The sequence below is a fragment of the Uloborus diversus genome, chromosome 1 (genome assembly GCF_026930045.1).
Source record: "Uloborus diversus isolate 005 chromosome 1, Udiv.v.3.1, whole genome shotgun sequence".
In the NCBI taxonomy this organism is placed as follows: domain Eukaryota; kingdom Metazoa; phylum Arthropoda; class Arachnida; order Araneae; family Uloboridae; genus Uloborus; species Uloborus diversus.
This window is the reverse complement of record NC_072731.1, coordinates 230,897,171-230,916,285: the sequence shown is the minus strand read 5'-3', so window position 1 is coordinate 230,916,285 and position 19,115 is coordinate 230,897,171. Positions and strand designations below refer to the sequence as shown.

The following is a 19,115-nucleotide window of genomic DNA, read 5'->3' as shown; positions in this document are numbered from 1 at the left end:
ACTACTTAACACAATAAAAGTCATTACATTGAAGATCAAATTGATATTTTTGTGCATATAGATTCAATCTTTGATCTGCAAAACCTCCCATTTCATGATGTGCTTGTTTAAAAAAAAAAAAACTACAATGACGTGCAAAATACCAGACAGTTCGGTTATTACATCCAGAGACTGCAGTTTCGTTCTTACTAGGACTCGTCAGTCTGGAATCTTTACTAATAATAAAAAAGTTTCTCTGTCTGTCAGGATCTCTGTGACGCACATAGCGCCTAGACCGTTCGGCCAATTTTCTTGAAATTTGGCTCTAAGTTAGTTTGTATCATGGGGGTGTGCACCTTGAAGGGATTTTTCGAAAATTCGATGTGGTTCTTTTTCTATTCCAATTTTAAGAACAAAATTATCATAAGATGGACGAGTAAATTAGGAAATGATCATAACGTCGAACCGTAACATGGATACAAGCCAATTGGCGAGAAAATTCACCATACATTATTTGTAAATATACAGGCGAACCAAAAGACCTTTTAATTTTTCTATTACGGGCAAAGCCGTGCAGGTAGCACTAGTAGTGAATAACCAAGCTGGAGGCAGATGTCATCTCATTGAATTTGAGAGCGCCAACAAACTGGCAGAGATAAAGAAGATAAATTTACTTTATTCACCACTTGGTTGGCACTCTCAGCTTCAATGAGATGACATCTGCCTCCAGCTGGGTTAGTCACTATTCCAGATTGATGAGTTTTAATAAGAACGAAACTGCAGTCTCTGGATGGGATGACCGAACTGTCTGGTTATTGCATGTGATTTTGCCATAGCTCTGGTTTAGGGATAGTAACTTACTGCTGATAATATAATGGTTAGCAAAAAATGTTTTTCTTGAATAATTTATGTTTACATTATATCCATTCGATATATTGTTTAACATGTATAATTTCGTGGCTTACTACTGGAACATGTTCTTTTATTCTATGAACATTATCACAAGTAGAAGCAAAGAAAAAAATATATTTATATATAAACGAAATTAGAATGTTTACTTTCCTGAAAATATCTTTTCCCAAAATTATACTGCCAAGAGATTTTTTTTTAATTTTATTCTTTTTTTTTGAGTTGAAATTATTCTTGAAAACCTTGCGATGCAAAAATGTTACATAGTTTCACGATTGTTTTCATACGTAAAATGTTTCTGGAGATTGATATTTCAGTGAGTTTTTTTACCTAATTTTTTTATCATGAATGCCTGAAGTGCCAAGTTTGTACTGCCATGACTCTCGCATATTATGTTTAAAACAATTTAAAATGTTCAATAAGTTAATTATGTTATGTGTTAGAACTCTATGTACATAGTTTTTTGTTTTCGCTTAGTAATAATACATTTGTGTATTCAAAATTTTTATGGTATTGTAATCTTGCATTTTTGTTGCCCTGTTTGTTTTTTGCATAGGTGTGCATAAATGTTGTAATTTGTTTGAAATGGCAAGTTCTATACAAAAATATTATTGAACAATTGAAAAACAAATTAATGAATTAAAAGTACCAAATATAACTGAAAGCTTTTATGTTAAACTTCTTGCATTTTTTCAGACTTTCCTTCTTCCTTAAATGTTGAATATTAAAAAAAATTTAAAGATTAAATTGTTTTCAAGTTACTGGCCAATGACCTAAAGGGCAATTCTCGAAAAAATGTCCCGTGCTTAACGCTAAGTTTTTTTTATTTAATTCAAGTAAATATTAATTAAATATGGGATTGAGTGTTATGCTTTGATAGTATATTAAAGCATGTATTATTCCCCAACAGCCTTATTTTTTGAAGGCTTTGGTTAGCTTGAAATAATAAAAAAAAAAAAAAAACTTAGCATTAAACACAAGACATTTTTTCAAGAATCGCCCTGAAAAAGTTTTTGTCAAAATAGTTTTTTTTAAATAGCATTTGAATATGTAATGTTTCATTTGACCGAAATCTTTTTGAAAAGTACTTAAGTGTTAAAGCTTTGTTTTAATCACGTTTTCATATTGTAAAATGTTATGGCATTTACTTATTATATGATCAAACAGATGGACTGGCATGTCTACTTATTCATGGCTGAAAATAAATGTGGTTCAATTGAATAATTGTTAATTTGTAAATTTTGTACATCCAGTTTAATACTGACATAAAATCAAAAATTTGCACTGATGGCAGTATTAAACTAGATGTACGATTTTCTAAGCAAACTTTGAAAAATACTTTTTCGTTAAGTAATTCATAACATCGCCCTAATTTTGTAATTCAGATCAACAAATAGGTTTGCTCTTGCTCACTTTCATCAACTTAAATCACAGGAATGATTTAGCTAGCTATGTATAAATCCTCTATGCAATTTATAGTGCCTTAATACACTGATAATGAAAAGGATGTTTTTAAAAGGTAGTCACAATATTTGATTCACAGTTTAATAATGTCAAATCTTAAACTAGTTGACTTAATTCTTAAACTAGTTTAAGATTTAAGTAGTTTAAGTACTTAATATAATAATATTTCAAGTTTTGAGCATAAGTTTTAATGCATGAGATAATTGTGGCATTAAAGCTAGATCATTCCTGTTTTTTTCCTGCGATTTCAGATAAAATTGTACTTAAGAAAATCAAATGGAATATATTGCTTAAGATCTTTGCAAAGTTTAAATGTTTTAACTGTAATCAAAATTGTTTTCCAAACTAGATTATATACACTCTTTGTATAATCTTTATGAATATGAATGCTTGGTTGTTTTGTTGATACTGAGTTTTGTTTTTGTTGTGAATGTAACCGGTGCATTTTTTTTTTTTTTTTTTTTTTTGTTTTAGCTGCAGCTGCTTCTTGGTGGCGGTTTTTCAGCTTTTTGTTTTCTTCTAATTTTTTCAAACTTTTATCAGTGTTTGCATAGGGAAAGCTGGGAGAAACTTGTAATTTACCTCATTTTTATGTAGTATGAAAATAAAATGTGTATCAGCTCTTGAAATTTATTTTTTTCAATTGTCATTCTGGTTTTTTACTTAACACAAAAGCTAGCAAAACTCAAGGGTATTTTTGAGGTTAAAGTTTTAAGGGACACAGTAGCGTAACTATGGGGTCTAGCACCCCTGGCGAACTAAAGAATATGCGTCCCCCCCCAGGGTCACTCACATGGGAAGTTATGGGAGGTCATTGTAACCCTCCCCCCAAAAAAAGATTTTTTTTTTGGAATGTTTTGATTAATTGAATCGACAAATAGGAGGCAGCATTGTAATTTTTTTTTCTTATTTTCCTTTTTAGAATTATTTTCAATGATGCCCAATGTTTTTTCTCTAGATGTTATGTATGTGTATTTTTATATACCCCTTCTAGCTCTTTTTCTTGCAAGGTTTTTTTTTTTAATTTTTAAAGCATTTTTCAAATTTTATAATTAAAAAAAAACTCGATCAGACGAATTGCTGCCCTCCTGGCTGCTGCGCCCCTGGCTAGAGCCACTCCTGCCAACCCCTAGTTACACTACTGAAGGGACAGTGCCGAAGATGAGATTGGAAACTAAGTATATTTTTCATTGCTATTAAAAAATAAATGCAAATGTTTTACTATGATATGTAAAAACACACAACAAAAGCTTTTACAATTAGAAAAAAAAAACACTATGCACATTTTTAATTTAAAGCCTTTTGTTATCCACACTAATCCCCCCCCCCCCATAAAAAAAAAGGTGTTAATGACTGCCAGTGCAGAGTGATGTACGTTACAAATTCTGTTTCATACCTCAGTGTATATTGGTCGTAATAATATCTTTTATAACTTTTTGTTTTTGAATTGTTTTTTCATGTATTTGATTTCCCTAAATGATATGTAGATGATTTGGAAACCATAAAAGGTTAAAATTTTATATTTTTTCTTTTTTTAACTTTTTATATTTTAATTCTGTATCTTCTTTTGACCAGTTTTGCAATTGGAAGTATGCATCTAGGACTACCGGCTGCGAACACAGAGGTCCTGCAGTCTAAATGGGGACATGCTGTAAATAAATATGTCATAGTTTGCCTCTACGAAACCTAATGACATCTTAATAAAATGTTTCCTATGTGTAATTAATTGTCATGTATTGGAGCTGTCCCATTCTTACTCCAAATACATATAACTACCCAAATACAATTTGGACATTCAATAATAATCGAAGTAATTAACTAGATCCTAACAAGAACACAATATAATTATAATTCTTCTGAAACATAACCTGTTACAGCTCCTTTTATTTAATATCTTGTGGAATATTGACGGAGATGTCTCATTCTTGTACTGAATGAAAGGTACTTTTCCTCATGTATTTCAAAGCAAAACACAATACTGGGAATGAGTGGAGCGATCCGTTTCTTGCATCGAGATGTTCAATTGAAATGTATCTGAAAAAATGTTTGGTTTTAAGAAACAAACATTAAATCTTAAACACAACTGATACAAACATCTGGCTGCTTAGTTTGTGCTAGAACAGAGGTTCTTAAACTTTTTCCACTCGCTGCACCCTTTGACGAAGAAGAATGTTCTCATGGCACCCCAGCCCATCTCTCTTATGTAAGTTAAGTACGGCAAATAAAGCCTTTCTTAGGTTCGAAATCTAATATCTCTCATATTTATGATTAAATTGGCTCCAGCTTTTGCATATTCATCAAATGACTTATAAAAAATCAGAAAAAAAAAACCAAGCGAATATTCAAGTTTTAAAGCAGTTTTAACAAAGAAATGTGACTTGATCTCATAAGGAACATGGATCTATAATAAGGTCTACCCTGGGGAAGGTTTTCTTCACGTAGAGTAGAAAGAGGGGGGGGGGGGCTAAAAATACTATCAAATTAAAAACAATTGTTAAAAAAATAAACATTCTTAAAAATCAATATGAAAATACATTCAACTCCATTTGATATATTCAAAAACCTTACCAAAAAGTCAATGTTTACTTCCAAAGAAAAGAGAAAGGTCAACCATCAACAACTGATAATTTGTATTTTCTTTTTTTTTTTTGAAACTCCTGCGCACAGTTAATACACATGTGCAGCCACTCGATCAGATCCTCCATCCCATACTCCCGTGTCACATTACACGGTACACAATATTTTTCTTTTTTCAATTTGCCAACTTGATAAATTGAGATTCAAGAACAAATAACTTTTTTATACCATTTAACTACAGTGAAAAATGAAAAAACAAAACTTACTGAAAATAAGATCAGACAGTTTATGTATAACTTTTTTTTTTCTTTTTTTGCTGTTTTGCTTCACTGGTAACTAAAAACTGTGTTTTGAAAATGTTTTATCATCAATCTGATGACAATGAAGTCTCAATCTAACAAATTCTTACTATGCTATATCAAAAAACAGGGCTCTGGGTGCTGTTTTTAGTCTACATAGCCTTATTTGGCGCACCCAGATTTCTTGTACTTTTTTGATATCAGAAAATCTTCGCGACGCCCCTCGCCTCTTCCTAGTTTGAGAACCCCTGTGCTAGAACATAATATTTTTTAGTGTACGCTACTTACAGTTAGTTATACCTATTCTAAATAGGTTATGGCATGCAGAGGATTTTTTGTACTGTGCAGGGACCTAAGTCCTTGAAATTTTCTTTTAGGTATATAAAATGAACCATACAAAATTGAGTGTTTTTTTTATGACATCTTACGACAAAAACAACCAGTTGTTTGGGGGAAAGAATAAAACAGAAACAAATATGTAGTACGAGCTGACCTGTGTGAAGCAGTCGGGCTTGACAGCAGCAATTCAAAAGACCTTTTCTTTTAATGGCAATTTTTCAAAAAACACCCACAATGTGAATTGTTTATTTTTCACTGATGTCGGTGAAAATTTAAATAATGTTGCCTTACTTTTTTAGTTTTATGAAGTATTAAGAAAGCAGCCACCAAAAAAAGGGAAAAAAAACTGATTCATCATGCAAAGATAAATGTTCTCTTTTCTGGATTTTAATACAAAAGTATTACAACAGTGATTCAGAATCTTGCAATGATTTTAGATTATATTTTCTTGGAAATTTGGATCAAGATTAACTGGAGAAAAAAAGTCATTCAAAAACGACAAAACCCACAGTGCCATGGAAGCAACAATCTTATGCTTTTGCAATCTAATTAACTGAGGTATATGATCTTTCTCACTGGGGCTCTATACATTAAACAATGCTTTGAAAAAACAATAAACTGATTTTTTTGAAAAACTACCCTAATGTGAGTTGTCTGTTTATCTTTTGCCAAAAGCAGTGTAAGAAAATATTTAAAATGATGGTTATGGCTTCGTTACAAAAAAAAAAAAAACACGTTTGAGAATACAGTCGATTTCAGTAGATAGGACCATATTGGAACGGGACCATTTTAGTCCTAATAACTGGCTGGTCCAATTAAGCAAACAGGACCTGCTATACACAAAGCATATAAATGCTCTTACGATTATTGTGAGCCCCATGTGTTTGGTAAGCATATAAAGAAGAAAGTGCTGTTTACGAAATTTTTTCATTAAAATTAAAGTAAAGCGAATAATTTTTTTACACACATCCCACACCGATATGGTTTTAGTTATTCCTTCTAGTTAGTATCAATTCAATTCAACAAGCAAAAGTGAATAAATAAGTGCTATAAAGTACTAATCGGTTGTTATAAATTTCTAATGAAATATAAATTATATATTTTACAACTAAATTGAAGAAATTTGAAATTTCACTGAAAATTTGATTTCTGCTAGAATAGTGCCACCGTAAAATGGGAAATTCCTTATCCATTTTTTTCTTGTTAGTATTGCAGGGTTTTATTGAAAGTTACAAGGAACCATTATTAATTTTTACTGCACTTACTATTAAGTTCATCGACCCACTTAAAAAACTTGCTTCAGGCGGGCGGTTTTTAATTTTTTTCCAATTTGTATTCACGCTCTTTGGTCTGATGAAATGGATTTTTGGTCTCAATAAGCATATAATATTAGGCTTGTGTTATGGGATTTTTCAGTTCTTTAAGATTTGGTCCGAATAAGTGGCTAGCCCGATTAACCGGTGGTGCTATTATGTGGCACATTCTACTATTCTAATATTTGCAAAACAATGAAATGCTTTGAAGTTATATTGATGCAAAATAGGGGTAAAATATTTTATGTTTTTGAAGTCCGTGAATTTTCTCTAATATTTTAATGCGCACAAAAAACAATTAATATTTATTACACAAAGTGAAACCTATTGATAAACATAGATTATTTTCAAGGAATATGATTCACATGCTTTGATACAAATTCAGCTTATTAGTCTCGAAAACAAAAGCCCTTATATCTCCACCAACTCTCTACCTATTAACCCAGATCCATAGGATTGCCACAGAATTTGACAAAAATTGTTAAACCTCAGGCATCAGGGAAAATAATTTCTAAGAATTTAGAAAAACTGAGTGTGACATGACTTGCCAACACATCATTTTGTGATGAAAAACTTAATTCTTCAATTTAAAAAAAAAGGAGGGGAGGAATCACACACACACAGAAATTAATAAAACTTTTTTATCTAGTAGGAAAAACACAAGGTGTCCAAAAAGTCATTGGAACACTTAAATAATTTATAGAAAAACAGCAAGTTGTGATATGAATATGCAGTTTGCACAAGAACACAGGTTCATTTTAAATTCATCACAGGCACCACGCTAAAACTAGCTAATGCGAAAAATCGCGAATTGCGTTTTTGAAATTCAATGGTTTGCCACAATACTCAAAAAGGGCTATCTACTGGTTATAAATACTTCAAATGGTAGTTTTACGCTTAAAGTTATCTATAAAAAATTAAACATAGAAAATACAGTAGAGAACCAATTATCCGTGAAGTTTGAGACCATAGCTATCCCGGATATCTGAATTTCCCGGTTTTCTGGATCGCTAAAAAGAGCTTTTGGCCGATTGTTTATAAAACTTAAATTACTATAATAAATAGTAATACGTATTAAAATAAGAAGAAAACAGTTCAGAAATGCTTATCAATATCGAAACATAAAAAACTACTAGTGAGAGAATAATTTAAAAACCAAAAACCTTATTTAATAAGACCTGAGACCCTCACACTCAATTTGAAAAGGAAAAAAAAACACCAATTTTCGATGTTTCAAAATGAAAGAGAATGAAGGGAAGGGCAAGAAACAAGTTTTTGAACGTAAATGTGCGATTCTTCTACTATAGTGTATAAGAGAATTTGTTTTCATGAACGCGTTTTTTTTTTCACTTTTTTGTAAAGGTTTCGCATTAGCGATTATTGATAACTATTGCTTTTGCCCATTAAGTTAATACCAATTGAAATTTAATTTATGAGTTCCTGCAGCCTTTTTACAGTCTTGCGTTTAACGATTTCTAGAGTCCACCATCAACTATCCATAAAATTCGAGAATCGCGGCGTTCCACATGCTTTTGCAACGTCACTTCCGCTCTAAACGGTTTTAATTAAAGACCATTCAATAAAATATTGCATTATAATGTGACAATATTCATTTTTTTAAATTTTAGTTGAAATAAAACACAAAAATTTTAAACTTACTTTGTGTGTACTTTTTAGTTCGAGAAAATATTCCGGAAAATTTCCCCTGCGTTAAAGACAATCCTTTAAAGTTCATTTTTGTAAACATTTTCCCGAGTTATAGATGAGTAAAATGGTATTTATTAAGAAACCACTCATTTTCTTTTAGGTATTTCAAAAAAAAAAAAAATGCTCAGTTTTTCAAAAATTGCCAAAAATGCGTATTTTTAAAAAATGGCGGGAAAATCGGCAAAAGGTTGCCGGTTTTCTGGTTTCCCAGTTTTTTGGTTCCCGGTTCCCGGATAAAAGGTTTGCACTGTAACTAAAAGCGTCTGTTGGAGAAAAAAAAAACTGGTTTGGCTCTCCTGAGAAGTGCTAGTTTTCACATTCCTTAGTTTAGCATTGTGCCGACCATATATATTTTATGTTCAAAAAATATTCATGAACCTGTAAAGTATTGTGAAAATCGCATATTCATATGACAATTTATAGTTTTTCTATGAATTTTTAAAATGTGTGAAGGACTTTTTGTGCACTCTATATATTAATAGGTAAAACTTACTGTGTGCTGTAAAATAATTTAAATATTAAATTAACTTTCCATGGAAATGCTGAATAAAATAAGAATACATAGATGTGGGGAAAAAATATATTTTTATGATGCTTCAATAAATCTTATGAAGTACAATCAGGACAAACACAAGACCATTTTTTAAATTTACAAATATATATTTTTCAATTTCGATTTATTTATACAGTACATAATTGCACTTGATTCCATGTATCATTTTTTAAAACTGCATTCTTAAAAACAATTACTTTATCATATATACATTTTTTAGAGGTAAAACTCAAAGATTAAAAAAAAAACCTGAAAAGTACTACATACATGTAAACGAGGACAGAATAAGTCAAGAGAAATAAAATTTTAAAAAATCTTGCCCTGCATTTGAAACCACTAGTTTGATGCAAGTTGGACATCAGATTAGATTATTTCTCATGGAAAAATTTCTACTGTGCTAAAGGAAAGTTTTATACATGTAAACAAACACATGCAAATTTCTAATAATTAAAATTTTTTTTACAAAAGTTTTTTTAATTCCGGGAATCAACGGTTGAAAAACCCTGAGATTTGGGGGTAAGCCCCAGAAACGTTACCCCGATAATTGTACTTGCGGAATAATGAAAAAGAATAATTATGAGAAAGTAATCAATCACCAATTAAACAAGTTAAAACTGAAAAATTGTAAAAACAGTTAAATGTTATAAGAATGTGAAACAATGTTACAATGTAAAATAAAGTAAAACATTTTTTTAGTTGCTTAATCATCAGGAAACAAAAGCAAGCAGTTAGAAAGTTTTTAAATCTCACAAATTTTAAAAGATGTAACCCGGCATCAAGCCAAATAGTAAACTATAACTTGAAATAATTTAGACACAAATTTTAACAAAACTGTAAGTGAGCATCCAAAACCAGACAGAAATAATTTTTAGTGTTTACAACGGCCGTAGCGGGGTTTCTATGTTGAATCTGCCCTTGCCGCTTTTTTGACTCGCACTTGGGAGATCATTTTGGTATCAAATAAAAATAATTTAGCCAAATTTTCAGCTCTTTATCTCAAACATCCTTTGAGTTTTTCAAAAAACCTGCTTTTTCGATTTTATTTTGTTTTTCACAGTAAAATTCAAAATTGATGAATGGTAATTTTCCCCCTTATTCTTAGGAATAAAATACATGAAAAATTCTTATAGTCAATTTTTAAACGAAAAGCTGATTTTTGGCAACAGAAATAAAATTTAAATATTTTTTTTCAATGCTTTTCTGAAAAGTGTCACCACCAAATTTTGTCAGAAAATGTCTTTTATACTCCTCTACACTCAGGAATTTTTTCGAATTTTTTGAAGTGGTAGAACAATACAAAAGAAATTAAAATGATTTTTTTTTTGTAATTTTGCGTTTTAACAAATTTATATATTTTTTATTGCTGAAAAATTCATTTGAACTAAGTCAGTAAATAATCGTCTGCTAAGTAAAAAAAAAAATTTTTTTTTTAAATTTTGAAAATACTATTTCACCAGAGAAAAAACAAAGAAAACCATAAAAAAACTAAGACATATCCTTCATGAAGTTATTAGAAATGTAAAAAAAGAGTTTTTAAATAAATATTATTCAATGCTAAATTGTACATAAAGACGATTATATAATTTGTCCATGCTATTGGGAATAATTTTTCAGTCTAGATCCAATAAAGATAAAAATTTCGAATATAAAAGTAACTTTATTATAATTTAGACACCTTTATACAAAAGGCTTAATGCTAATTATGGCTAACTCATTTAACTTCAAAGCAAGTTAGTTTAATCATTGAAATAAAACATAACTTGAAGCAAGCATGCCAGAAAGCATAAATCTCAGTTCTTAATGATGAAGCAGCAATTTTTTTCCATATTTTACTTGCAATACTGATTCATACACTTCAATTTTTTTCTTGTTTTTACAAATCCTTCATTATTTACACGCTCATATTTAGCCTTCTTCATTACTCTAGATGTATAATTTAATTTATAGAAATTTATGCTTCAGCTGCATACTGTGCTTATTGATTGTAGAGAATAGACCAATTTTTCTTATCAAAAATATTTAATTACAAATTTTAAAACTTTTTTTCTGTGTGCGTATCATCGTCAAATTGTCTTCATTATTTGAATAAATGCACACAGCTATTACATTTCATTAAACCCTCATTGCATTTTAATGCTGAGGAAACAAAAGAAAAAACATATAAGTTCACATTACCATTTCAAGTTTCTTTTGGACAAACTTATTCTGCGAAAGGAAGTTTGTATTAAAACCATGGATTCCTTTGAAACTGACCTGATCACTTATAACACATTATGTAAATGTATATAGTACAGTGGACGCCAGTTAATTGGATCAGTGGTTAATTGAATCAACCTCGTAAATGAAATCAAATCTTTGAAAACAGAACAAAATCCATCTTATTTACTAACAATAAAGCTGAAAGACTGTGTCACCAGATGTATGGATGTCTGGACCTCTGTATGTATGTTATGCGCATAGCGCCTAGACCATTTGGCCGATTTTCATGAAATTTGGCACAGAATTAGTTCGTATCATAGGGGTGAGCACCTTGAAGCGATTTTTCGAAAATTCTATTTTGTTCTTTTTCTGTTCCAATTTAAGGAACATTTTACCAATCAAATTATCATAACATGTAATAAGTAAATTACCAAGCTATCATAACGTGGAACCGTAACATATGCGAGCAAATTAATATAGCAAATTGGCAAGAAATTCATCATCCGATATTTGTAAATATGCAGGCAAACCAAATGAAATTTTAATTTTCTACTACGGGTAAATCCGTGCGGGTACTGCTAGTTATTTAATAAGTCGCTTTATGGAATCAAAACTATTTAGAACAAACATGATTCATATAAGCGGCGGCCACTGCATATATAATAGCATGTCCCATCAACACCGGATGCACTGCACTGCTAGATTCCTCTCTTGGAGTACATAAAAACTCCCCATAGAACTGCATCTCTATGACCCACGGTTTTTGAGAAAATGTGATGTCATGTCTGGTGAAGGAGAAAAGAAGCCTGCAATAGAAACTCAAACATTGGTATGCATAAGTTTTCATAGGATGCTGTTCAATATAACCATTGTTCACGAGTCATGAATACATGCATGGCTGGTTGCACTTGCTTTCGTCTTACATCTAATACAGTAGACCCCTGTTTTACACGGGGTTACGTTCCACTGAAATGCAGCATAAATCGAAATTGCGTAAACTGAGACCTAATAGTAGCGTTAAATACAAATACAAATGTGTCGACCAGCAACAGGCTCTGGGCCCAGCTAGGCTGGTCCTAGTCAATTAATTAGTCCCCAATGAAGATCAATGGCCCTCTTAAAGCTATCCACTCTCTTGCTCATTACCGCCTCTTCCGGTAAGCTATTCCAAGTGCCCACGACCCTGCTAAAGTAGTAGTTTTTCCTGATTTCCAAGTTAGCCTCAGATTTAAATAGCTTAAAACAATGACCCCTTGTCCTGCTTTCCCCGCAAAAATTTAATCCATTTACATCTTTCATTTTGATAAATTTAAATAACTGAATCATGTCCCCTCTGACTCTCCTTTGCTCCAGGCTATACATGTTAAGCCTATTAAGTCTGGTATCATAATCTGAATCTGAGAGTCCTCTTACTGATTTAGTTACCCTTCTTTGAACCCTTTCCAATACGAAAATATCTTTCTTCAGATAAGGCGACCAAAACTGAACAGCATACTCCAAATGAGGTCTTACTAAACTCCTATATAAAGGCAGAAGAACTTTCTTAGATTTGTTTGAAATAGATTGATAAATTGATGAACCCAAGCATTTTGTTGGCTTTGTTACTAGCAATACTGCACTGTTGACTAAACTTGAAGTCCTGATTTATAAAGACACCAAGATCCAGAACATTTTCTGCCTGATTTATGACTGAACCCTGTAAACAATATCTCATACGCTTATTTCCATGACCTAAGTGTAGCACTTGACATTTCCCTACATTAACTGCCATACCCCATTTATCTGCTCACTTAGTAATATGATCTAAATCCTCTTGCAGCTGTTGGTTGTAGGGTTAGGTTCCATAGATAAAAAAATACTTCATTCTAGTGATGACTAATTGTATGATAAGTTTAATGTGTACTTATATCAACTTTTATGCACAACATGCATAAAGAAAACATAAATTTATTTTATGTTCTGTTTGTAAAGAGGAGCTGGCAATTAAGAACTTTTCTCTGTAATTCTTTGCAGAGTATTAATGCATGCATGACCACTTGCGTCATTTCCATGCTAGAATCTTCTTTCACTAACAAATCAGAAAGATCATTAAATTGTCTAGGAATGGTTCAAAATTTTCAATGTGAATGTTTTTGGTTGTGTGTTACCGATGTCGGTATCCCCGTTGGTTTTGGCCTCCTTTGACACTCCTAAAAGCTCTTCTTTAAGTGAGTTCTGAACTGTGTGAGTTTAATAACTTTACTTCTGGAAAGAGCTTTCGAACTAATCGCATAAAATGTCTCCAATGGCCCAAGCTCGATTATTAGTATATCAAAATGCAGTTGATTATGTGTAATCTGCAATCGTTAGGAGTTTGGATTTTGAAAGAGGGGAAAAAGTTATCTGTTTGCACTGCCGCATTATGCGTAAAACCGAAACCCATCCACATAAAATAAAATAAAGGTGTCAAATCTTAAACCGTGCATAATCGAAACCACGTAAAATAAACCTGCGTAAAACGAGGGTCTACTCTCTACTGTATATCATACTTTTTGCTTGCATTTTGCTTGAAAACTTAGGGTCCTAGAAATGCAGTTATTTGGAGATTTTTTTAGATACTTTAAGTGAAAACTTATTGGCCCAGAGCTTATACAGTGTTGACAGAACACGCCATACAGTGGCATAGCAGGACATTTTTTATGGAGGGAATTTTTCTTTGTTTTTACACTCATGCAGATAGATAGACACATATATATATATATAGGTGAACAGGTAGATATAGATGTAAATAGTTAGACAGCTATATAGATATTAATAAATAATTTGATAGATTAATGAACAGGTAAATTTTGATGTGTAGATAGATAGATATAGATAGATATCAATATATAGATAAATATATATAAATATATAGACAGAAAAATGCTCGATCAGTAGAAATAAAGATAGCGTGGCATATAGATATAAATAGGTTTATATATATATATATATATATATATATATATATATATATATATTATATAAAATATATATATAAAATGTATATATATATATATATATATATATTATATATATATATATATTATATAAAATATATATATAAAATATATATATATATATATATATATATATATATAAAAGAAGTAACCCCCCCCCCCGAAAGTCGGGTCTAGCTACGCCACTGGTATCATTCCTGGGATTAGATGTCTTAGAGTTGCTCTGAGGCGACAATAGATATATATAAATATAGAGACAGAAAAATTCTCGATAAATAGATAGAGTGGCAGATACATGTACGAGGTGCGATTCAAAACTTCGGGGACAGGTTGTATAAAACCTTACCTTGAATAATTCACATCGTCGAAGCACATCCACCTTCAATATAGTCATTTTGAGCGACTATGTACTTCTGTCGATGTTCATATCAGGGTTAGCCGATATAAATATCAGTCAATATATATCACGATATATATCGGATATTTATTTTGAAAATATATTTTGATATTTTTTACATTTATTTTTTGAACTATGATATTTCAAATACAAAAAGTATATTAATCATAGTAATAGTGTTAATTTTTTATTAAAAATGACTAAAACATTATGTACTATATTTTTATGATGTATTAATGCATCATTAATGTAACAAATTAATATAATATTTCTCTTTTACTTGTATTTTATATTCATAAAATCATTAGTAATGTAACAATTTTAATTCATATTAAAAGTTATTAATTAAATATTAAACATTGCTCAGAAAAAAGAAAACATCCTATGACTGCAACGACTAATGCCTATTATTTATTTCTGAATCATATAACTGTAAAAGAAACTAACAGAAGAAGAACGAGTAAAACAGCTAGTGCTAAATGAACTCCATTAAAATGGATAGAAATGTAAAATGAAATAAAATATATAAATAATCAAAGAAACCATAATTTTAAGTCTATATATTGTAACTGTAATATAAGAAAATAAGTGATTAGAGGGGGCATTTACTATTTTGAAGACTAGTTTGTCCTAATTGAAAATATCGGATATATATATCAAAATATCGGATATTTTCTATATTTTCGAAAATATCATGATATTTTCAAACCCTGGTTCGTGTAACTTCTGGAAGCACTCCTAGAAGCCATTTTCGCAACCTCCTGGGATGCAGCTTCAACTTTATCTGACGAATGAAAACGGTATCCCTGCAAATGTTTTTAACAGAGAGAAGAAGGACGACAGTAACAGAAGAAGAATGAGTAAAACAGCTAGTGCTAAATGAACTCCATTAAAATAGATAGAAATGTAAAGATATAAATAATCAAATAAATCCTAATTTTAAGTCTATATATTCTAATTATAATATAAGAAAATAAGTGATTTGAAGAGGCATTTACTGCCTTGAAGACCTTAGTTTGTGCTAATTGAAAATATCGGATATATATCAAAATATCGGATACTTTCTAAATTTGTGAAAATAATGGATATTTTCTATACTTTCAAAAATATCATGATATTTTCGAACCCTGGTTCATATAATTTTTGGAAGCACTCCTGGAAGCCCTTTTCACAACCTCATGTAAGGCCTCCTGGGATGCAGCTTTAACTTTATCTGACGAAAGAAAGTGGGATCCCTGTGAATGTTTTTCAACTGCTAGGAACATGTAAAAGTCACACGGGGCTAAGTTCAAGGAAACATGATGTTTTTCATTTGACATCTAACATGGAAGTCAGCTTCTTCACCACGATGAGGCCCTCCCAGGAGGCCTTACACGATGAAGTTAAAGCTGCATCGCAGGAGACCTTACAGGAGGTTGTGAAAAACGGCTTCCAGAAGTGCTTCTAAAAGTTATACAAACGTTGGCAGAAGTGCATGGTCGCTCAAGGTGACTATTTTAAAGATGGATACGCTTCGGTAATGTGAAGTATTCAGAGTAAGGTTTCATACAGCTTGCTCCGAACTTTTGGATCATAATCTCTAGAAATAATTATTTTGAAAAGTAATTTCTTTATTTCCACTGGACTGTTATAAATTTTGTTTCTTAGTGGGGGGAAAGGGGGCATGGCTCCTATACCCCTCTTTGCTATGCCACTGAACCAGATTATTATTATTATATTATAAGAGTTTATTATTATTTTATTTTAATTTTAAATTAATTGTATTATTAGAGTTATCCAATTATTATTATATTATAATATTATTAGAGTGATCCAATACTAAAAGAGATAAAAATTGACACAAAGTTGCTTTGGCTATATTAAAATTTAGAATTGATCTCAATAACTTTTGTTATCTTTAAAATTTATCTCTTGTTAAACTGGAGAAATTTAAAAGGATAAAAAATTTATTTTGTTAATCAGTGCTATTGTTTTTTAGGAGGATCAGATAGTGCCATTGAGTCACATGAACTACCTTGCTTTTTACTTGAAACTATCAAGTCCAAATTTTCTTTAATAATATCAAGGTTGTTAAGAACGTTGAATTCCATTAGTTGAGACAGTCTATCAAACTGCTTTGGGGGATATTTAAAATTGAAGGTTGAGTATGCTTTTCTTTGTTCCCCACCAAAAATATTAAAATCAGCAAATTCCAGTTCTTCAGCACTTTCACGAGGAACACCTGTTTTAAGAAAAATTAATAGATACTCAAAAAATTTCAGAATTTTTTAAGTGAAAATAATAAAAAAAAAAAAAAAAAAAAAAATTGCAACCAAAATTATATATTCAAAGAATAGTATCTCCATTTAAAGGAGTGTTGAAGAATAAAATTAAAGTAATAAATTTCTAAAATGAATGTCATTATTTCATTTTCCATTTACTCTGTACAAGTTCTGTAATAAATATTTTTTTAAAAATCAGAACCTAATACACATTTCAAGTATGATAGAAATAAAGAATACAATAATTGCTTGAATAAGAAATTCTTGAACTAAATTCACTTAACTTGAGCATTATGTCTATATGGTGCGGAAATTCTTTTCACCAACATTCAATATTTTGTCAAACATATAAGAAATTTACAAAAGAGATGTTGAAAAATTGCCACATTGTAATAATAATCAACATGTAAAAGTCTAGGATTTCAAATAATCTTTTATAATTAAAAACTGATCGTATGTACCTATGTATCTATGTCCAAGTTTCTTCTCCCGAACGACAGTGAACTGACCATCAAACCTGGTATCGATGGATTCGTAATCTTCCCCTATTTATGTTTGGCTATTCAACATAATCCTCCGATAATAATTAGCAGAAATATCAATAAAAACTATATTAATTATGACACTTTGATTTGGACATAAAATTCCTATTTTTCGAAGGCTTTCCTCCATTCAAATTAGTATTCAGTGCTTCATCTCAACTTTCCGCAACAATGCTTTTATTAAAATTTATAGTGTGAAGTAAACCATTTAGACGAAAGAACTGTTGCCATTCTTTTTTTCGAATATGAACAAGTAAAGTTTCTTCTTTTGTTTTAAAGGCTTTTCCTGTAATTGGGGGATTTAAAATGTTTACTGTTGGGAATTTTTCCGCAATCTGCTGCAAAATTTTACTGATTTTTTTTTTTTTTTGTTCAAGCCTGAGTGTTGAACACACGTCACAAAACATAACTTTTATTTTTGAGATAGATCGAGCACAGTCGGGCGAAGCAGCTAGTTATACCTTAAATGTTGTACAAACTTAATAATAACAAATGATTTATTTGGGTGTGATGGTAGAAAAAAGTTTACCATTTCTATTCATTAAAAATAACCTTGATTGTACCCTAAATAAAAAAAAATTACTCACACTTCAATGCAAGTCTGTTTTTCAAATTTTCCTATTGGCAAGGGGGGGGAAGGGAAACAGAGTGTATACTCAATGCAAATTTCATCCAAAAACACCCATTCCCCTGATCAGGGCTACACATTTCTCCCAAAGAATCTCTGGTTTTTAAGAAAAGTGCCACAAAATAAATAAGTGAAATAAAAAGTGCACAAAAATACAAACTAGTAATAATACAATAATTAACTATATACAATATTGTATAATAAAATATGTAATACCTGGTTCTTTAAATTTTCTAAAATTCAAATTGCAGAGAGGAAAATGCAAAACTATTGGACACAATTCATTTGTTGGATGTTTAAATACATAACATTCCTTAGAAGGTTGCTTTAAGTACTCAGCTGCAATTTCCTTAATCGGTGGAAAAAGACAATCGTTTAATTCAGCCCACTTTTCAGACAGTAACAATTCCTTAAAAAAGAGAAAATTCCACAATCAGAATGTACATAGGTGCAAAAAATTGAAATATCATCTCCAATGCAAATCCTTAAATATATCTGTTTGTTAATGCAAATAGGGCGGTAACTTACTGAATACTAGATATAGTAAGAAAAATAAATACCTTTGTGCTGAACAGTAAAGTAAGACAGAACAACGTTAGAAGAAGCACAAATTTGCAAATTACAGCAGCACGTGTTTTGGCGTTACAGGGAACGCCTTTTTCAATGCAAAAAATAATGAGCTTAAGGATGAAAAGACATCCGACCTGTTAAGAGCAAGATGATGTATTTATTGAATATTTTATGTTACTCAATCATATTTTTATTTATTTTTTATCAAGGCTAGATTTAGCTTGTTGAAAAATTATCAGCATTCTTTCTTTTTTCTTTGTAAATACAAAGCATGAATATTCACTCAAAGAAAAACTGAAAAAACAAATTTGAAAAATCAGAAACTTTGACTGTAACAAAATATGACAATACAGTACTTACAATGCAAAAATAAAATAATGTTGAAGTATAAAACTGAAAATAT

The 19,115-nt window shown here is 30.7% G+C and overlaps 1 protein-coding gene across 1 annotated transcript in view; it reads right to left on the bottom strand.

Moving 5' to 3' along the window:
- Positions 1-4,269: 4,269 nt before the first annotated feature.
- LOC129219214 (cytosolic phospholipase A2-like) overlaps positions 4,270-19,115 on the bottom strand; it is a 48,757-nt gene continuing 33,911 nt past the window's right edge. Inside the window, exons 14-16 of the mRNA XM_054853541.1 lie at positions 18,359-18,551; positions 16,726-16,932; positions 4,270-4,386 (exon numbers count right to left, since the gene is read on the bottom strand). Of these exons, the coding sequence (XP_054709516.1) occupies positions 4,313-4,386; positions 16,726-16,932; positions 18,359-18,551 (474 nt within the window). The 3' untranslated portion in view covers positions 4,270-4,312. The remainder of the gene's footprint in view (positions 4,387-16,725; positions 16,933-18,358; positions 18,552-19,115) is intronic.